General features: G+C 42.0%; 3 protein-coding genes across 11 annotated transcripts; 1 reads left to right on the plus strand and 2 right to left on the minus strand.

The window, feature by feature from the left end:
* Positions 1-238: 238 nt before the first annotated feature.
* On the plus strand, positions 239-3,850 carry mrps36 (mitochondrial ribosomal protein S36). 9 transcript variants are annotated; one of them, XM_037098257.1, is made up of 7 exons: positions 240-293; positions 479-614; positions 861-960; positions 1,957-1,971; positions 2,192-2,255; positions 2,581-2,789; positions 3,248-3,850. In XM_037098257.1, the coding sequence occupies exons 3-7, from the start codon at positions 907-909 to the stop codon at positions 3,263-3,265; spliced, it is 360 nt and encodes a 119-aa protein (XP_036954152.1). In that variant the 5' UTR covers positions 240-293; positions 479-614; positions 861-906; the 3' UTR covers positions 3,266-3,850. The 9 variants fall into 9 exon arrangements, with proteins under 9 accessions (XP_036954157.1, XP_036954159.1, XP_036954152.1 ...); XM_037098259.1 differs by having other exon boundaries at positions 864-960; XM_037098260.1 differs by having other exon boundaries at positions 257-293; positions 479-591.
* A 103-nt stretch (positions 3,851-3,953) lies between these two features.
* LOC119019544 (pyridoxal (pyridoxine, vitamin B6) phosphatase) lies at positions 3,954-8,410 on the minus strand. The gene is made up of 2 exons (XM_037098256.1): positions 7,584-8,410; positions 3,954-5,039 (listed from the first exon to the last, which is right to left on the minus strand). The coding sequence occupies exons 1-2, from the start codon at positions 8,179-8,181 to the stop codon at positions 4,693-4,695; spliced, it is 945 nt and encodes a 314-aa protein (XP_036954151.1). The 5' UTR covers positions 8,182-8,410; the 3' UTR covers positions 3,954-4,692.
* Positions 8,411-12,225: 3,815 nt separating this feature from the next.
* Positions 12,226-16,949, minus strand: LOC119019982 (UDP-glucuronosyltransferase 3A1-like). The gene is made up of 10 exons (XM_037099000.1): positions 15,881-16,949; positions 15,573-15,674; positions 15,346-15,466; positions 15,003-15,166; positions 14,636-14,800; positions 14,249-14,457; positions 13,448-13,593; positions 13,199-13,284; positions 12,758-12,977; positions 12,226-12,666 (listed from the first exon to the last, which is right to left on the minus strand). Exons 1-10 carry the CDS (start codon positions 15,960-15,962, stop codon positions 12,399-12,401), a joined length of 1,563 nt encoding a protein of 520 aa, XP_036954895.1. The 5' UTR covers positions 15,963-16,949; the 3' UTR covers positions 12,226-12,398.

A 16,949-nucleotide genomic window follows, 5' to 3' on the forward strand; every position in this document is an offset into this window, starting at 1 on the left:
CATTTAATAAAGCTATCTTTACTTTATTCTCTTTAAGTGGTCTTGTAGAATGACTAGCTGTCTCTATAACTATTGTTGTATGTGGTCACTTTGTATTTGTGCTTTGTTGCATGAGAGATTCACGTTTAAGCTTGAGCATCCTTACAATGAACTGTGAATTTTCTGCTGGTGACACATCTCCCTCCGTATAAGAGCTCTGCGGCTATCCTCATCTTTGATTGGGCAAGCCGTTCACACGTGACCACGTTATCCGTTTTCCTTTTTTCTCAAGGTGGAGTGAAATTAAAGATAGGGTATGATATTCTGCCTTTGCCTTGCGATGTAGTCTTTTAATGACATTATTTAGGTATCACACAAACAATACTCTTGTCTCGTAGTTGCTTTATGAGTAATAAAAGCCTTTGGAGCCTTTCTTGAATCGCTTTGTATCGGATTAAGGTCTTTTAATGGTCTATCCTCGTATGTCCTTACTTGACAGGAGGCTAACTTAACGTTGCGTGAAAAGGCGGTAGTATGGCCTCAGGATTTGACCTCGGAGGACAACCTTTGTGACAACACATCTGTCGACCGCTTTCCATAAACGCCAGAGAGGTAAAGGCACAGCCAGAGTTAAGGTACAGCTAAAAAAAAATATTAACTTATACATTCTAGCCCCTAATATCACGTGTCATGACGATTAACATGTTTTCTTTAAAGTTTAAATATAAGTCTCATATTGATGCTATTGATCTGTAGGCTGTAATATCCATGTCCACCTGCACCATTATCTTTACCCGCATCCTCTGCACCGCTGTGTGAATTATGGTATAGCGACTTCAACGTTTATAATAACAACGGCTCCATCTTGTGGCTTGTTTCAGCAGCTGCAAGGCGCCTTTATTTACCGGAAGTAAACCTGAGGTCGTCATGGGGAGCAAAGTCAGCTCCAAAATGGCTGCCCCCACCGCCCGAGTTATCCAGGTAACGTTGCTCCCGATTTTGAAATTACTCCTGACATGTATGCGTAGCGCTCGGATTAATACTGTTTCATGAAAATGCCACTTTTCTGTTGTTGTGGGCAGCTGATTGGTTATTTTTGCGAGGCCTCTTTAGCGATACGTGGCGTAGTACCCTTGTTGATGTCCTTGTTAGACCGCAAAACACTCAGTCATGTCCTGTATTTTATCGATGTTGGACAGCGGCTCAAACAGTATTTTACTGTAAACATCAATGATGACATTAATAGAAGTTTTTACCGTTTTTGGCAGTGCTGTTAGCTCAGTCTGTCACTGCTAACCGCTGGACTCAGATCAGTTCAGGAGGTAACCTTTGATAACTTGAAGAGCTGAAACTGACCTGTTGTTTGTGATTCAATATTAAAATTAGCTTTACTGCCCATCTGTGCGTTAACATGCCAGGAATATGACTTGTTTTAAGTTGCTCTCATAATCGAGGTAACACACAGGTACAATTTACAGGATGATAGAAGTGGACATACAACTAAAAAGAAGGACGACAAGTTAAAAGTTAAAGTTAAAAAGTTTAAAAAAAAAAAAAAATGAATCAAACAGTTACTGAACTGTTCTATTCTTAATGACAAAGGTAGTGTATCACACACACTTTGTTTTTTAAACCCTCTTTAACATTAGATCAACAGTAAACATGTTAACAGTGTGGATATTAGGACAATAACTATTTGATTGATTATTTGCATAAATAATTAGCTATAGTTAGCTATAGTTAGCTATTTAGATTTAAGTGTGTCTGTAAATAGTTTTTAAGGAATGTTTCTCAGTATTTTTGGATCAAGGTTCAATTCACATTGACAACATCTGTGATCATACTTGGAAAAAAGAAAGAAAAGGCAGCTATTTTTAATTTTAGAAGTCAGGACCATGATGTTTTGCCCTCTGACCTGAACAAAACCTAAAAAAGAAAATAATAATGTTGTCCGTCTTTTTTCTGTCTCTCTGACAGATTGTTTCAGCAAAGGTATGGATCAAATTAACTTGCCAAATTCTTCACTGGAGAGTTACACTTCAAGTTTTAACTGCCTGCACTTGAAGTTTCTGCCACTTAACTATTCTGGTGCTCATTTCTCAGGATGCCTAAAATAAGATTCAGCTCATGAAAATAAAACATATCTGCTAACACGCAACTCTTAATTCACACAACTGTCTGATTTTATATGAGTGTGTGTGTTTGTTTGCAGGCTGTTCGGCCTCATACTCCCCTGATCAAATTCCCCAAAAGAACAGACATCCCAAAGCCCAATGGTGAGTATGAAGAAAGTGAATAATGAATCAATAGTTTTTTATATGATATGAAATGAAAGAACCCACCCTAGAATACCCTCTTATTTGTGATGTTAACTTTGTTTTACTGACTGGCTTATTTTATTTTATCATGATGTATTTTATCTTTCTGTCCCTGACTGGCCAGATGCCCACTTCTGGGCATCCAATTATTACAACTATAAGTTTATAGTCATATAATAAAGACATTCAGCAAGGAATTCATGATTTTTTTTGTATTGGGGGATTTCTGATCTGTCATTGGTGCCTTTTTATCACGAGTGACTATTTTACTCCTCTCCTCCAGCCCAAGAGGCGTTGAAAACACTAGCTGTTAACTTCTCACCGCACAATGCTCCGGAGTCTCCTTCAGCGGCAGCGCCGCCTCCATTACCGAGACCTCATGTACCTTTGACCCCGATCCCTGGCACACCAGACACCCTGGCCTCTATTCAGCTGTTAACTGCCAGGTACCGCAGGAGACCGATGACAGTGGACGAAATGGAATACATCCAGGTGAGGGCACCACTTACATGTTGGACTGTATCCTGAACATTTTTCAGATAAAGGAGGGAAGATGTAAAGCTGAGCTTTACATTTTGTAACAGTTATATGAACCTAACCTTTGTCCTTGGTTAGAGATAACAATGAATGGCAACCTTTGGCCTTACGATTGAGCTGTCTGCCTTGCCACTGTGGGTTTAATGTAATTTTTCGGTGTACTCCAAAATGTACACCTGATGAAATAAACTGTAAGTTTGGTTTGAACTGACACAACGGAATTACAGTCTATTTGTTACAATAATGGGAAACCAGTTCAACAGTTTTGCAAAACCTGAAAATGTAATTCTAGATATATTTGGCCTATTTAGACTGAGTGCATGTGTGGTGTCATGTATTGTGGGCTTCATCTCATGTTCCTGAGGGTATTTTAACAGATTAGTTTTGTCTTTTGTGCTTTCTCTTTGCCACAGCGCGGTGGACCAGAGTGACATGAAGTGACTGAATCACTGCAACCAAAGTCCTTATCTGTTGGAGATCAGTTTGTGTCTTCACCTCTGCTCCTCAACACAAAGAGAACCTAATGCCACATGAGACATGATGTAGAATAAACTATTACATACATCCTGTTAAAATGTACATACGTTTGTTTGGTTAGTTGTTAAATCTTTATTGTATTTTTAAGTCCACCATGAGGGACGTTCATTGTATTAACGCACAACCAAGCCATCACCGGATCTACCAGGTTTTCCCTCATCGACTGTACCGGCTCTGTAGCTATTCCTCACAGTTGTTGTTCTTGTCAGACCTTGGTTTTAGAATACCAGCTCAACTCTGATATTTAATTTTGTCATAATTTATTTGAGCAACACTTACAGTCCCATCATACCTAAATCCAAGCATGAGGCTCTGGTCTATAGAAGAAAATAAATGCTTTTCATGCACTGCAATACGCTGATCTGTTTTTTTTTTTTTTGGGAGCTAAATAAGGCAGAGAAGATGCTGGATTTCAAGCAATAGTGTTGAGCTCCTGTGAACTGCTGGACTGAGACGATTAAAAGAATATTGTATTTTGATTGTGGTGTTCTTATCGTGCTTGATGTAGACACGTAGACACAAGACGAGCAGAGGATAAGGACATTTATCACAACAGAGCATCATCATCAACCACATCGTAACTAGGATCAATCAATTTATTGTTGTTACCATTGCTGGCATGCTCTATATGGTAAACATTAACAACATTGACATTTTCACAGCAGTGCAGCGGCAAAACCATTAATGGTTTTCTAACTATGAGATTCAGCAAGCTGTTTATTAGTGAAGATGGATATTGGCACAAAGTCGTACAGACATGACAGAAAGGCCAAAAGTGAATCTACACCTCACCTGTCTGACTGGCAGATTGTCACCTCAGTCTACCAGATCTGAGAAAGAAGCTCACAGTTTGTATTTTCTGCTCACTCGAGCGAACACACATGAGTAAAACAGTTCTGCGTTTTAAAGTACGTCTCCTACACACACGAACGCCGTTACAGAACAATTCACGGCTTTACAAAAATACCTCTTGATGTCCAAAACCCAATATCAAACACGACCTATTTGAACTCCATGAACGAGAAAGTGCAGTATACTCTGATATTAATAGAAACACTTACAGCAACAAGGAACTGTCAAGTCACGAATGGGCACAACACTTGAGGAAACACTGAGGTAATTCACTAGATAACTCGGATTATTCGGTCATGGTCACAACATAAACAGCGCCTTGATCTTTGAGGAGCATTTAGGTTAGGATAATTGGATCAGAACAGGGTGTTTTTATTATTATTTCTCTGCAAACGCCGGATTAAACATTGCACTTTGAAATGAAGTAGAAGCAATCTGTGTTCCGTACTGGAGGTGAAAGAAGGACCCGTCAATTGCTCTGATCTTCCAGTTCCTCAAAAGCCGGTAAGAAATCGGCAATGGTGTCCACCACGTAGTCGGGCACCAGGTTGTGGTTGGTGGTCAGCTCGCTGTTCCTGTACTCCTGGGCCTCCTCGATCTGAGACACGCCGGTGAGAGTGAGCATGGTGTCGAGGCCACAGTTGGACCCGAAGAGCATGTCGGTCTCTAGGCGGTCCCCGATCATCAGGCACTGGGCGGGGTCCACCCCACTGAACTGGCTGGAGATGCACTCGAACATGAAGCGGCTGGGCTTGCCGATCACAGTGGCCTTGCGGCCTGAGGCCACTTCCAGGGCTGCGGTGAGGGACCCAGAACCTGCAGGGGGGGGGTACAGATTAGAGGAAGGTTAGACATCCTCTCCTTCAACTAGAAACCTTCATTTTTTAAAAGACATAAAAGTTTTGTTTTGATATTTTGATACACTATTCTGGAACACTCTACTCAGTGCAAGGCAATCATCTACAATACATCACAATATCCGTGTGGCTGGAGATGCAAAATATCCCATAAATTAAGACGATTATGTGTTAACTTCCTGCACTGCTGTGTCTGTTTCATGGAATTTGACAACTGATATGAAACAACGAACAAGTTAAATGTATTTTTAGCATTTGTTTTGTCTTTCTTTAAGATTATCTACAAGGGTTGTGGTAGGAAATGAGGGGAGAGAGAGAGAGGATGGATGACACGCAGCAAATAAACCCCCGGGCTGAGATTAGACCTGGGTCGTCGCATTATTTTAGTGGTGAGACCGAGCACCTGAAACAGTTATCAGCTCATCTTCAGGCCCTGTTTGAACACTTTTTAGTATATTCATTCAAACCTATTTTTTAAGACTCTGGGAATCAGTTGAGCATGGCCCTCGTTTTCAGTGACGCTGTGCATGAGCAGAGACATCAAGCACAGCAAAGCAGTGTGACGAATGTACTTATTGTAAGTTGCTTTGGACAAAAGCGTCCGCTAAATTCCCTAAATGTAAATGCAAACCAGAGTAAAGAAATCAGGGAAACAGCAGTGTTGTTAAAAGGTGCTGCAAATTGATTTAAAAAAAATAAATAAATAAATAAATGATTTTACTGCATGAGCCGGGGAGGAAAAACTCTGTGATTACTACCAATTACCGTTGCAATATGGAGCTATTTCACACTTATTTTAATAAAGTTGTATCACTTACAGAAGCTTTAAAGCAATTACAAGACAATAGTGGACGGTTATTTGGTGAAGCCTCCAAGTGATGTACGAGAACACGGTCTTAGTTCAAGAGATTTCAGGAGACTGCAGCACTGACACCAAAATCAGGCTTTCCAAGATCAGACGAGGTACAGAGCGAGTTAAACATTAACCAGGGTTGTAATATAACTAAGATGTTATATAATATACGATGGTAATTTTCCAGTCAGTCCTTTAAAAAGGTAAACACATATACCAGTGGTTATTACAACCAAGACCTTATCACAGAGGACGCAGTGATGTGTACCGCAGCTGTCACTTTAGTAATGCTGGTCATTTTCCACACAGGTTGATGGGGTGCAGCAACAATGCACAGAGTGAGCGGGCCCCTCTACTGAGCTGTGGGTAACAGTGAACACCCAGCCGTGTTTGTACATCTGTGTCTGGATGAGTGTGTAATGCAGCAGGACCGCAGCTAGAATCCGCTGGTTGACCTCGACCTTAATTCTGTTGTCGGGTGAAAGGATTTCGTTTGTGCCGGGTGTGAGGAGGGAACCCTTCCCTTCCTTCACGGCAGATTCACACAGACACTGAAGCGTACAGGATAAATTAGGGCTAATCGTGATATGAGACTTTTTTTCACATCATTACATCATGATATGTCGCATGTGTTTTCAAGTGGCATGTGGTATTTGTCACCCAGTTCCATGCTGGTGAGGAGATTTAAAAGTTCCAGATAAACACTTTGTGTTGGACTGAGCCTGAAAACATTGTGATGTTACTTTAAGGCTGTTTCGCCCAGCAGCCCAGAGACAAACTGTAGATTCAGTCATTCATTTTAAAGAACTTCTTAAAACCCCTTTTCCCCCCTCTGTTCTCAATCTATTTATGTTTTAATTCTTCTGATGTGACATAATCTTCTCAAAACTGATTTTATTATTTTATCGATCTCTTTATCTGCATTGCTTATTCGTGATTTTGCCTGTTTTATAGCTCGTATTCCCTAAATCTGTCATTTACTCATGTTGACATTTTGTGTCGTGCATTTTGTGTTCTGCCTTCTTGTCTCGACTTCACCTTAGACTGGGACTCTTTGTTTGGCTGTTCTGTAACACTCTCTCTCTGAGTATCCTGTTTTTGCTTGTGCTTGTTTGTCCAAGCACTTTGTAAACTCTTTTAAAACCGTTTTTAAAGGTGCACTATGTAGTTTTGAGGAAGAAATGTTAATCATGAGAGAAATATCTTTTACACCTCAACAAACTAAATAACGAATCTCTCTTCGCTTCCATGACTGAATAAACAAACTGCCATTTTAAAAAAGGCAACACAGTTTCATACTGTCTTACTTTGATAAGTGGCGGACCCTGCCACCTGTCTTGCTTCAAACAGTGTTCTGGGGACCTAATTTTCATCTGAGAACAGTTACGTAGTGCCTCTTTAAATATATGGACAACAGAAACCATGTTGTGTGTTGCATCTTCCACAGGTATTTTAATTGATCAGCTACGCTGTTATATAGATTTGCTGCTGGTTAAGCGTGCACACTGCAGTCACTTCGACCTCTGAGGCCGCTGGGTCAGAGCCCTGACACCGATATCCCCACAAACACACACAGGCGGTCCTCATCTGGACTAGAACGAGCACTATATGTTGTGCGCAATAACGAGAGCCTCATCACCACCGTCATACCTGGCAGTATCCTTCCACTTGACAGAGGGTGCCACGGGTCGTTGTCGGTGGCCAGGAACAGACAGTCCGGGTCCCGCAGGTAGCACGACGCTTTGGCCAGTTTGAGAAAAGTCATTTGGTCGTCGTGTCCCACCAGCACCGCCTTCACGTCCGGAGCCAGGGCGCAGTCATAGATGGTGGCGCTGGGGTCGTCCGCCTCCTCCACGCAGGGGATGCCCGCCTGCTGCAGCTCCCTGCGCAGTCCGTCGCAGCCGATGACGAACACCTGGCCGCGGACCTTGACGACGTCCCTCAGGTACAGAGCCGAGCAGTACGACGAGCTGAAGATCTGCTCCAGCATCACGTCGGTGAAGCCCAGCCGGCAGAACTTGGTCACATAATTCTCGCGGGGCCTGGTGCAGTTGTTGGTGACGAACACCACGTTCTTGCCGTGGCGGATCAGCGAGCTCACCACCTTCGCCGCGCCCGTGATCGCGTTCTCCCCGTGCCATATGACCCCGTCGCAGTCGAACAGGATGAAGTCCTTCGCCTCCAGCAGATTTCTCAGCTGCGGACCTCGAATCTTCTGGCAGCCTTTGAAGCCAAAGGCGCCCGCCATCCCGGCTTTTTCCTCGGTCTCCTCCGTCTTTCACCTGCTAGTGGCCCCCCATGTCAAAGGCCGGTGCATAACGTGCTGGAGGCGGCGGGAGAAGCGACACGAAGAAAAAAAACAAATCGGCGTCTGGGAATCACATTGCAGAGTCCTTGGTGCGGTTACATACGGACAGACAGGCAGCGGGGCTACATAAACATTGACGAATAGCCACGCCCACCCCGTCAATCCCAACCAATCACACTTCCGCAACTCAACCAATCAGATCCGCGCGTGTCACCAGCAACATCCTCTGGAAAAAATTGCGCGGCGCCCCCCAGTGGACACTTTGAATAAAACATGTTGTCATTAAAGCGCCTCTTAGTAAAAGTGCTGCACCAAATGCACAATGAAGAGTGGTGGGAGAGGTGTGACGTCATAAAAACAAGTCAGTGTTGTAATGTAAGTTTTGACATTATGATCAACTCTCACAATGTTGCATTATTATTTATTGTTAAATTAATGTATTGTTATTTGCACATTGGAATATCAGTATCTGCCATGACCCCTGAGTATTTTTACATTTACATTTGGGGCATTTAGCAGATGCTTTTGTCTAAAGCGACTTACTTTAATTCACACACTGATGGCAGTGGCTGCCATGCAAGCTGCCAACCAGCACATCAGGAGCAATTTGGGGTTCAGCATCTTGCCCAAGGACACTTCGACATGCAGACCAGTGGAATAGAACCAGCAACCTTCTGATAACAAGACATTGGCCCTGAGCCGCAGCCCCAACCAGTGTTGTTTGTTGTTTTATACTGATTCCAATAAAAGCGATTCTGATTAATGACAGCAATAATGTGCACGCAGCGTCTGGTAACACTCCATGTTAAAGGTCTGCAAATTTCATGGAAAGCAGGTGGTTATTACCAAGTAACACACTTGAAATTTCTTTGAAATCACCCCCCAGATTACTAAAATGATTATCTCAAAATGTATTGCAATTTCAATCAAAATGATTCAATTATTAATCTGGTGATGTGCTTCAAGACATTTCCAGTCCAACTTTCCCTCAGAAGGCCACTAAATCGAAGTGAGCTGATGCATTCCAGCTAGTTGGAGATGAAAATGGCAGATGACAGCCAGAGAATACAACAACTCACTTCAACTGTGCGGCCTGCTGAAGGGAAGGTAGACAGAAACTGAAATGAAATGGCACAATTAGCAGAAGTAAAGCAATTATCAGCTATTTTTAACTGCTGATTGGAAAATAGCAGCTGTTGGGGTAATTTTCAATAAATGTGGAGGTGATTATTGTGGTAATTTGGGCAGCATTTCAAACATCATTTCAAATATGTTTCCTGGTAATTATCAACTGATTACCATGAAATCTGGCAACCTACATAATAAAGTGTGTTACCAGGCATTTTACCCTGGTCAAGTGGTGCCAATTTAATTTGATCTATATCCTGTAGGATGGTTTAATCATTGAATAAAACTGTATCATATCTTACAAGATGATCACATTTTTGTCAGTAATATCTGTAATAAAACAATGACACTGTCTGATAGTGGAGTGAAAAATGTGTGAGAATTCAGCTTAAATCCAGGAAGCCGTGATTCTTTGGGAACCAGTCAACTATTTCTCCGGTCACTAGATGGAGCTCTAACACAAAAACAACAAAGATTTGAAATAGAGAACATACTGGTGAAAACCCAGGAAGATCCAATACATACAGTACATCCATGCACTCATACTGATAGAGGAATCATTGAGCCAGTACACAGAGTTTTACATTAGAGCCCATCAGATTTATTTCTCATGTCTTCTTTGAACTCTATGTGTGCCAGTTTCTTGTTTTTTTTGTTTTTTTTTTACCTTTAGTAATATAAGCAGCCACAACCAATTCCCTCTTCTACTGCATTTCTGATTCCATATTCATCATAACTACGACACAACTTATGCAGTCATCGTTATAGAGCCGGATGACAAGTCTGCAACCCAGCATCCACCTTTAAAGGATGAGTTCACACTAAAAAAGCAAATTCATTATTGAGCCCCATGCTGATGAAAAGTCTGGACATTTCTTGAGTTTCACAGTAAAACAGTGTTCCTCTGAACAACTGAAGTATGTCAGGATTTGTCTTAAAACACCAGTCAAATAAAATGTCTCCATAAAGGCGGTCCAGCTTGTGCACCCACTTCAGACAGGGTGCAATGTCAACTCTTTCAGCTTAGCAGCTCCAGTGAAAACGTCTTTTCAAATTAAACTTTGGGATCTGGTGGCCTCCGTAGGTCTGTGGAGCTGCTTTATTTTTTGTTTTTCAAAATGTTATAACATGTCCCCTCGACGCTGTTTTTGTGTAAAATGTGATGTGGACCACCTAAACTTCAGCTGATTTTGTAGATAAAACAGCTCAAACTTGGACAAAAATAAAAAAAACAACACTGTCAGTTAAAAGTTAAAGGGTTTAAATTGTCTAGTACTGTCATCTGTGTTCTTTTTATTCTTTGGCACACTCATCACTCTTTCATCTGACCTCTTCTCTCTTCTATTTTCTTCTGATTCGTCTCTGCTCTAGGATTTTCCTGCTTTCTATTTTTGAGTCGGTGTATTCCTCTTCTGCTTCATTAAAGTTTGCTTTTTTTCCCCTTTTTTCTTTTTTTTCCTCTCCCAGCGCTCCTGTCCTGTCATGCTTCGGCTGCTTTGCCCGGCCTGTTTTGGGATTGCGTGCGAGACTAGAGGAAGACTCACTGGCACCTGCAACTGCCAGACAAACAGACAAATGAAATGCAGGAAAGGAATGGACAGCTGAATGGACAGAGAACAAGCCGTCCTAATTGGTCATTATTTCCTTGCTAATCTATATTTTCCTCCCTGCTAACCCCCAACACAGATGTGAGGAATGAGAGGGGGGACAGGACAGGGAGGGGAGGGGGGTCCTCCAAGGCCTGGTCCAGCTTGAGCGCTGACCGTGAACATTGCTGTGTGCTTTTGTGTCTTGTTTAGAGAGGGGAAGGAGACTCAGTGGAGAGCAGCAAAGGAGGGTGTTGGGGTCAGAGTTGAGACTTGCAGGTGGTGCTGGTGGTTAACAACTGAAGGGCCAGTAGACCATAACACTGCCATAAACACACACGATGCACACACACACATACACACACACGCACACTTTGCAGGTAGGAGTATTGTGCGACTCCTCAAAGCAAAACAGAACACAAAAACAGTCTCAGCATTCACTCATCTTCAAACACAATTTACCGCCATTCGGGAAACATGCAGCAACACAAAAGTTCTGCTCAGTCGGACTGTATGTGCGTATTTTGCGTGTGTAATTGTGAGTGAACCCCTGCTTGCAGCGCAGCCAGGTCAAAGCAGCAGAGGGGTGTTGGACATTGTGGCGCTGTACAAATGAGCCGTCTGGTAGACATGAAGGCGCTGGGAGGGGAAAGGCCAGGACACTTGGCATTAGGGCTGCTGCACTTGAACTGGAAGTGCAGAAATTAAGCCTTTTTCATTTTGTTTGCTTTGCAGTGCAGCTTTACTTTTGACAATTAAAGTTCATATTTTTGGGGAAAAAAGCTATCCCTGTTTTAAAATAGTATTTTTGTCATATAGGGATAACTCCACCGATTTCACATTTAAAAGTGTGTTTACAAGTCTTGGGGAGAAGAACCACTGCATATGTGAAGAAAGAAGTAAATAGTTTTTTGTGTCTCCAGCATGTAATCTGATTAATTGCACTGTGGGTAATGTAGGCATAACATTTTGAAAAAAACTGTCATGTGGTCTGGCTTTGCACTCCTATAATACTTTTGAGCTCTTGGACTTAAAAAACAAATGACCAAATTGAATCTTTTTCATTCTACACATTCTTCTTCCTTTGTCAAAATCTGGTGCCTACGTTATCCACAATGCAACTTAGCTATTGAGTAACATCACTGGAGGCAATCCATCACACATTAAAGTGTGTTTTTGGTTCAATGCTTGTGTCAGAAACAAATGTCTCCTACAATAACATGCCTGCTATCACCAATACTTTCATGTATTTAAAGACGAATTGTCTGAATTAGTTACAACATACATGGTTTATTAATTGAAGATTGGCAGTATTTTAGGGTAGCAGGAGGTCATTTTTTACAAGTTCTCATGCTGGAAGAGTACACAGTAAGTTTAAGATAAACATGTAACACAGAACTGAGGTATTAACCTGAATTGATCCTGAGGAAATGTCAAGCACTGCTATTGATTTTTTTTGTGTTTATCCCTGCTGTTCTTGTTCCTACAGAAAGTCCAGCAAAGAACTACGGGTCCAAGAAGTGCCAGGAACAGAAGGGCCACCAGATCCAACAGGTATCTCTGGTGCCATGGTTGCGTCAGAGAAATCGGCCTTAAATGAGTTCCACCTCCACTCTGCAAGATGTGCTCCACCCACTGGACGAGTCGAAGAGCTGGAGGGACAGGATGGGATTTGTGGATCTTGCTGAGGGACAGAGCTGAAGACTTGAACCTAAGAAGGGGCAATTGTTGAATAAAATAAAGTGAAACAGACACCTCTGTACTGGCATCACAAATGTTGCCCAGCTACACCATCCACGTACCTGACGTCCTGCATAAGTGTTTGAACAGCAGAGCTTAGCAGTTCCCTGGTGATTTGTGTGGGTTTGATGGTGAGGCCAAGTCCCTTTGTTTCAGCCCTCACCGCATTATCAAACTGGTCTCCAAACAGAGGGATTGCCAGCACAGGAACAGCGTGGTACACCGCCTGCAGCAGGCTGTTTTGTCCACCGTGGGTAATGAAGAGACGCGCTTTTTTGTGACCTGTGGAAAACAAAAAAATGACAAGAATTCATTAGTGAGGCATTAATAGTGTTTGTTCAGTGTTTTTTTTTTATTCATATGAAACAAAGCACAGATCGATGACCGGTCACACTGTATTTGTAGTTGTCAATGAACAAGTCTTTTGACAATCTGCCATATATTGTAAACCGCCTTTATGTTTGTAACAAATAGTTATGATAAGTGAGGCAGACTGTTCCTACCAAGCAGGTCATTAAGTGGCAGCCAGTCCACAAGCCTGAGATTAGGAGGTGTGTCCAGGTGATGTGGCCACCGCTTGAGGTCGTACCTACAAGCGAAACACAGCTGGTTCATGAGCTTCTCGTAGCATCCTGACATCAACGGAAAATTCCAAATTTGTTTTTGGTGGGGTTTTTTTTTCATCGTTTATCTCCTGCTTTCTCATAAAAGTTGATACCTGTGACAAACAAAGTTTAAAAATTATATTTAACCTCCAGAGCACGCCATGAGGGATCCTGGAGATGCCAGCCACCAGCTCTGTGAGCAGATGGTCCACAGAAACTGAAGAGACCATTGATCCCAGAGTCACGACAATGAAACCCGCTTCCCCAAAACTGGAGATCCACGACTGAAGATCCTGAAGGATCAAAAGGGTTAGGGTATGGGGGAATGGGAAACCATATAGAGGGAAATTTGCAGAACTTTGAGTGGGGCATCATATATATCATTAATTGTCAAAATGCTACATATATCATAATCATAATATGAAACTTAGAGCTTATCATACACCTCTATACAGTTTATTTTTAATCAGAACTGCAGTGTTTGATGTAGTGTACATCCTAGGCATTTCCAGGAATTGACTGCCTACTGAATTGAAATAATAAAGTAACAATGGTAAATACAGTACAAGTAAATCTGTGATTAGGGTACAGCAGCATACAATTATTAAGCAATAAGCTATTGTAGTTTTACAGCAATGTGGCTGTGTTATAGTCAATCTCTGTACATACTGCAAATTGTTGTGAATTTACAATATTAAAAGATGATTAATTTCACTTCAAACTAATGTATTTCCACAGTAAAATTGTGTCTGGTTACTGTAGCCAGTAATCAATTTAATAATCATTTTTTACAGTGCAGGATGAGAGAGAGATGGTTGTGCATGGGGAAGAACAATATTCCAGAAGGAAGTGGGATTGGCAAAGGAAGAGAGAGGGGAAGAAGTTCATTTGAAAACAACACAAAAGTCTCACTAATGTGTTTATCACATGTGTGTCAAGAAGAGAGACCTGCTCCAGAGGCTTTGCAGGTTTATTCAGCAGACCCCCCACCAGCACAGTGTAGGGCATGAGAGGCTGTGGGAACTCCAGTGAAAAGTCAGTGTTGAATGCCCAGAGTTCAGCTCCTTGATGTAACTCCTCCAGACCACCAGGGGCTGAGCCTGAGTCAAGATGGCGCACAGCCACTTCCCTAAATGTCGACCATACGAGTTCTTGGCCTTTGGGATATGAGACACAAGACAAAATCCCAAATCACCACCATATGTCCAATGTTTGTTAAGGCCATTCAGCTTTAATTAAATTCATTAATAACATAATTTCTGGGTAAATGGAATTAGCTCTTACAGGCTAGTTAGAACAAACAAAAACAAATGTCCCTTGTTACGCCACTCTTACCTACAAGGGCCAGGAGAGAATAGAAGAGGTTTTTTGTACGGCCCCAGAGGTTCATGTGGTCAGACAGCTGGGAGCTGAAGACTGGGATGTAAGAGACTGGGCTGGGGAGAGCGATGGACAGAGGACCGTTCAGTGTGCCGGGATAGAAAGCTATATAGTTGATACCTGGAGTAAATGAAGAGAAAAGTCCATGGAACTTTTGGGCTGCTGTTGATTCAACGTACACCTTAAAATACATCTTCAATCTACAAATAAGTAGCAGTGTATTGATCAGACATTCTAACACTGTAGTAATGTAATAAGATTTGAAGGATGATAGTAATTATGACCAAAAACAAAATCTAAATAGTAAGAACACCAGATGTACCAAGTTTGCGAGCCAGGAGGAAGGAGCAGGGGTTAAAAGCATCGAGGATGGTGATGTCGTAGCGCTCCCTCTGGAGGAAAGTTATTACCCCTTTGTCCCCTAACAGCTTGTCACACTGATAAGACAGATGCCCCATGAATTTGAGAAAGTTATTAAAGTCTTCCCTGTGAGAAACAAGGGAGGAAGGAAAAGAAAGACAAAGGCATGTAAATCTGATCAATCACAGTGCTGCTATAGACCAATATCTTCAAATATTTACATTAATTTAAGATTGTTCCGAAGTCTACAAAAGAGTCAAAATGACAGAATAAAAACACAAAATACAAGAGTAGCTGTTTGATACCTTCCCAACAGAAATTCTGTCTGTTGCTCCAGGAACCAGTTGTTGTATTCTTTGATATATGTCTCTCCTAAGGACCAGCTGCTTGTCTGGTAACTGTCTGCACGACCTGCATAGGAAAAACCTGAAATGTGTGGCAGTTAATATGTAACCACAGTGACCAGATCTGGGCAAGGATGACAGAGAAGCTGTGCAAAATATGTTTCTGTGCAGTTATTGTTATAATTTACCTGTAATAACAGGGTTGCCCAGTTGCAGAAGCATGCGGACCTCATGGCCATGCTGGTATAAGTTATGGGAAATTTCGTCTAATAACAGGTAGTGGCTTCCTCCTGGAGGAGAGGAAAAATAACTGAGCTGTTGCTGGCTCAATGTTTTCAAAGTATTTGCATTTGCAAATAGCACACATACTGTCCTTCACAAACTCTCTGAAAAACCTGTACCTAAGTCCTGTCATATTTCTGAACAAACATTTACAATAAATATCTCAATTACACCTAATAAAAGGCACTTTAACAATCACTGCTCCACTACTCACCAATTAGACAGACAGTCAGGATCTTGGCAGACTGAAGTATTGGAAGAGCCAGAAGAGAAAACATCCAAAATACAGTCCCCATGTTGTTATCAGAGTTCAACAAACTAACCTGCAGCCAAAAGTCCTCCTAAAATAGTCTTCTGATTCAAAATAAACCGAAATGAAAACCTTCCTGTGTGAACAGCAATATTTTACCTGCCCTTTTATCTCCGTAGAGACAGCTACAGCTTTACACCCAGAGAGCGACCGGGGCGGACGGGTACTAAAACAGAGTTGTGATCCAGATAATCAGCAAATTTTCCAGGAGAAATCCGCAGGACCAAATGCAGGACTACCGACAAAAAAAATCATGGTAAAATCCCCTTTTGAGTACATCCTTTTGAGCCAGAAGATATAGATAGTCTGCAGTGTCAAACTGATAGGGGGGAATTCCAATTCCTTATTAAGTGGATCTAAGCTGTATCCAGTATGCTTTGTCTTGCAAGAAATGGAAAAGGTCCAAGATTAAGGTGCTAATTTATCCCGTATCTCTCAGGAGGTTTTGGATGCAAGTCTGCAAGTATGATTCTGGCTATATGACACATGCTTTCTCTAAAAGTCAGACACTGAGAGGTCTAAGAGCTCTGGACCTACAGTGATAATGAAATGGTGGGAAAGAGAGAAAGGGCGGGTGGGTCAGGGGGTGGGGGGGCTCCCTAAGCCCTCGTATCAAATTAGACAAATGTCAACAGGAGTAACGTGTCTCTCAAAGCTGCTGACAGAACGCATCCCCCCACCCCCAATAAGTACAGGACAGCCTTTATTGATGCTAATGATATTTGTTGTGAGACCTTGACTTGACTTGAATTAAGAATATCAGTCCCTATTTTTAAAAGATGTCATTTGCTTCCAAACAGCATTCACACTAGCTTGACTGGTTGACAGGCAGCAGTGACCGCCAAAGTTACAATAACTCCTGAGTGGACTGTGACAGGGCAGTGGGTACCCTGGCAGGCAGTCGCTGGTAAGTCAGGCTTGACATGTAGGTTATCCTGGACAATGCTTTCATTGTGGCCACAACTAATGTTTT

This window comes from Acanthopagrus latus, chromosome 5 (genome assembly GCF_904848185.1).
Source record: "Acanthopagrus latus isolate v.2019 chromosome 5, fAcaLat1.1, whole genome shotgun sequence".
NCBI classification, from domain to species: Eukaryota; Metazoa; Chordata; class Actinopteri; order Spariformes; family Sparidae; genus Acanthopagrus; species Acanthopagrus latus.

Bases quoted from the DNA above. Each gene is read 5' to 3' on its own strand.
- LOC119019982 (XM_037099000.1), bottom strand. From the start codon at position 15,962: ATGGGGACTGTATTTTGGATGTTTTCTCTTCTGGCTCTTCCAATACTT. The intron at 14,458-14,635 runs GTAAGAGTGGCG...CATATCCCAAAG, and splicing joins TTCTCTCCTGGCCCTTGTAG to GCCAAGAACTCGTATGGTCG. The intron at 13,594-14,248 runs GTCTCTCTTCTT...TTGATCCTTCAG, and splicing joins CTGCAAAGCCTCTGGAGCAG to GATCTTCAGTCGTGGATCTC.
- mrps36 (XM_037098257.1), top strand. From the start codon at position 907: ATGGGGAGCAAAGTCAGCTCCAAAATGGCTGCCCCCACCGCCCGAGTT. The intron at 2,256-2,580 runs GTGAGTATGAAG...CCTCTCCTCCAG, and splicing joins AGACATCCCAAAGCCCAATG to CCCAAGAGGCGTTGAAAACA.
- LOC119019544 (XM_037098256.1), bottom strand. From the start codon at position 8,181: ATGGCGGGCGCCTTTGGCTTCAAAGGCTGCCAGAAGATTCGAGGTCCG. The intron at 5,040-7,583 runs GTATGACGGTGG...CCCCCCCTGCAG, and splicing joins AAGTGGAAGGATACTGCCAG to GTTCTGGGTCCCTCACCGCA.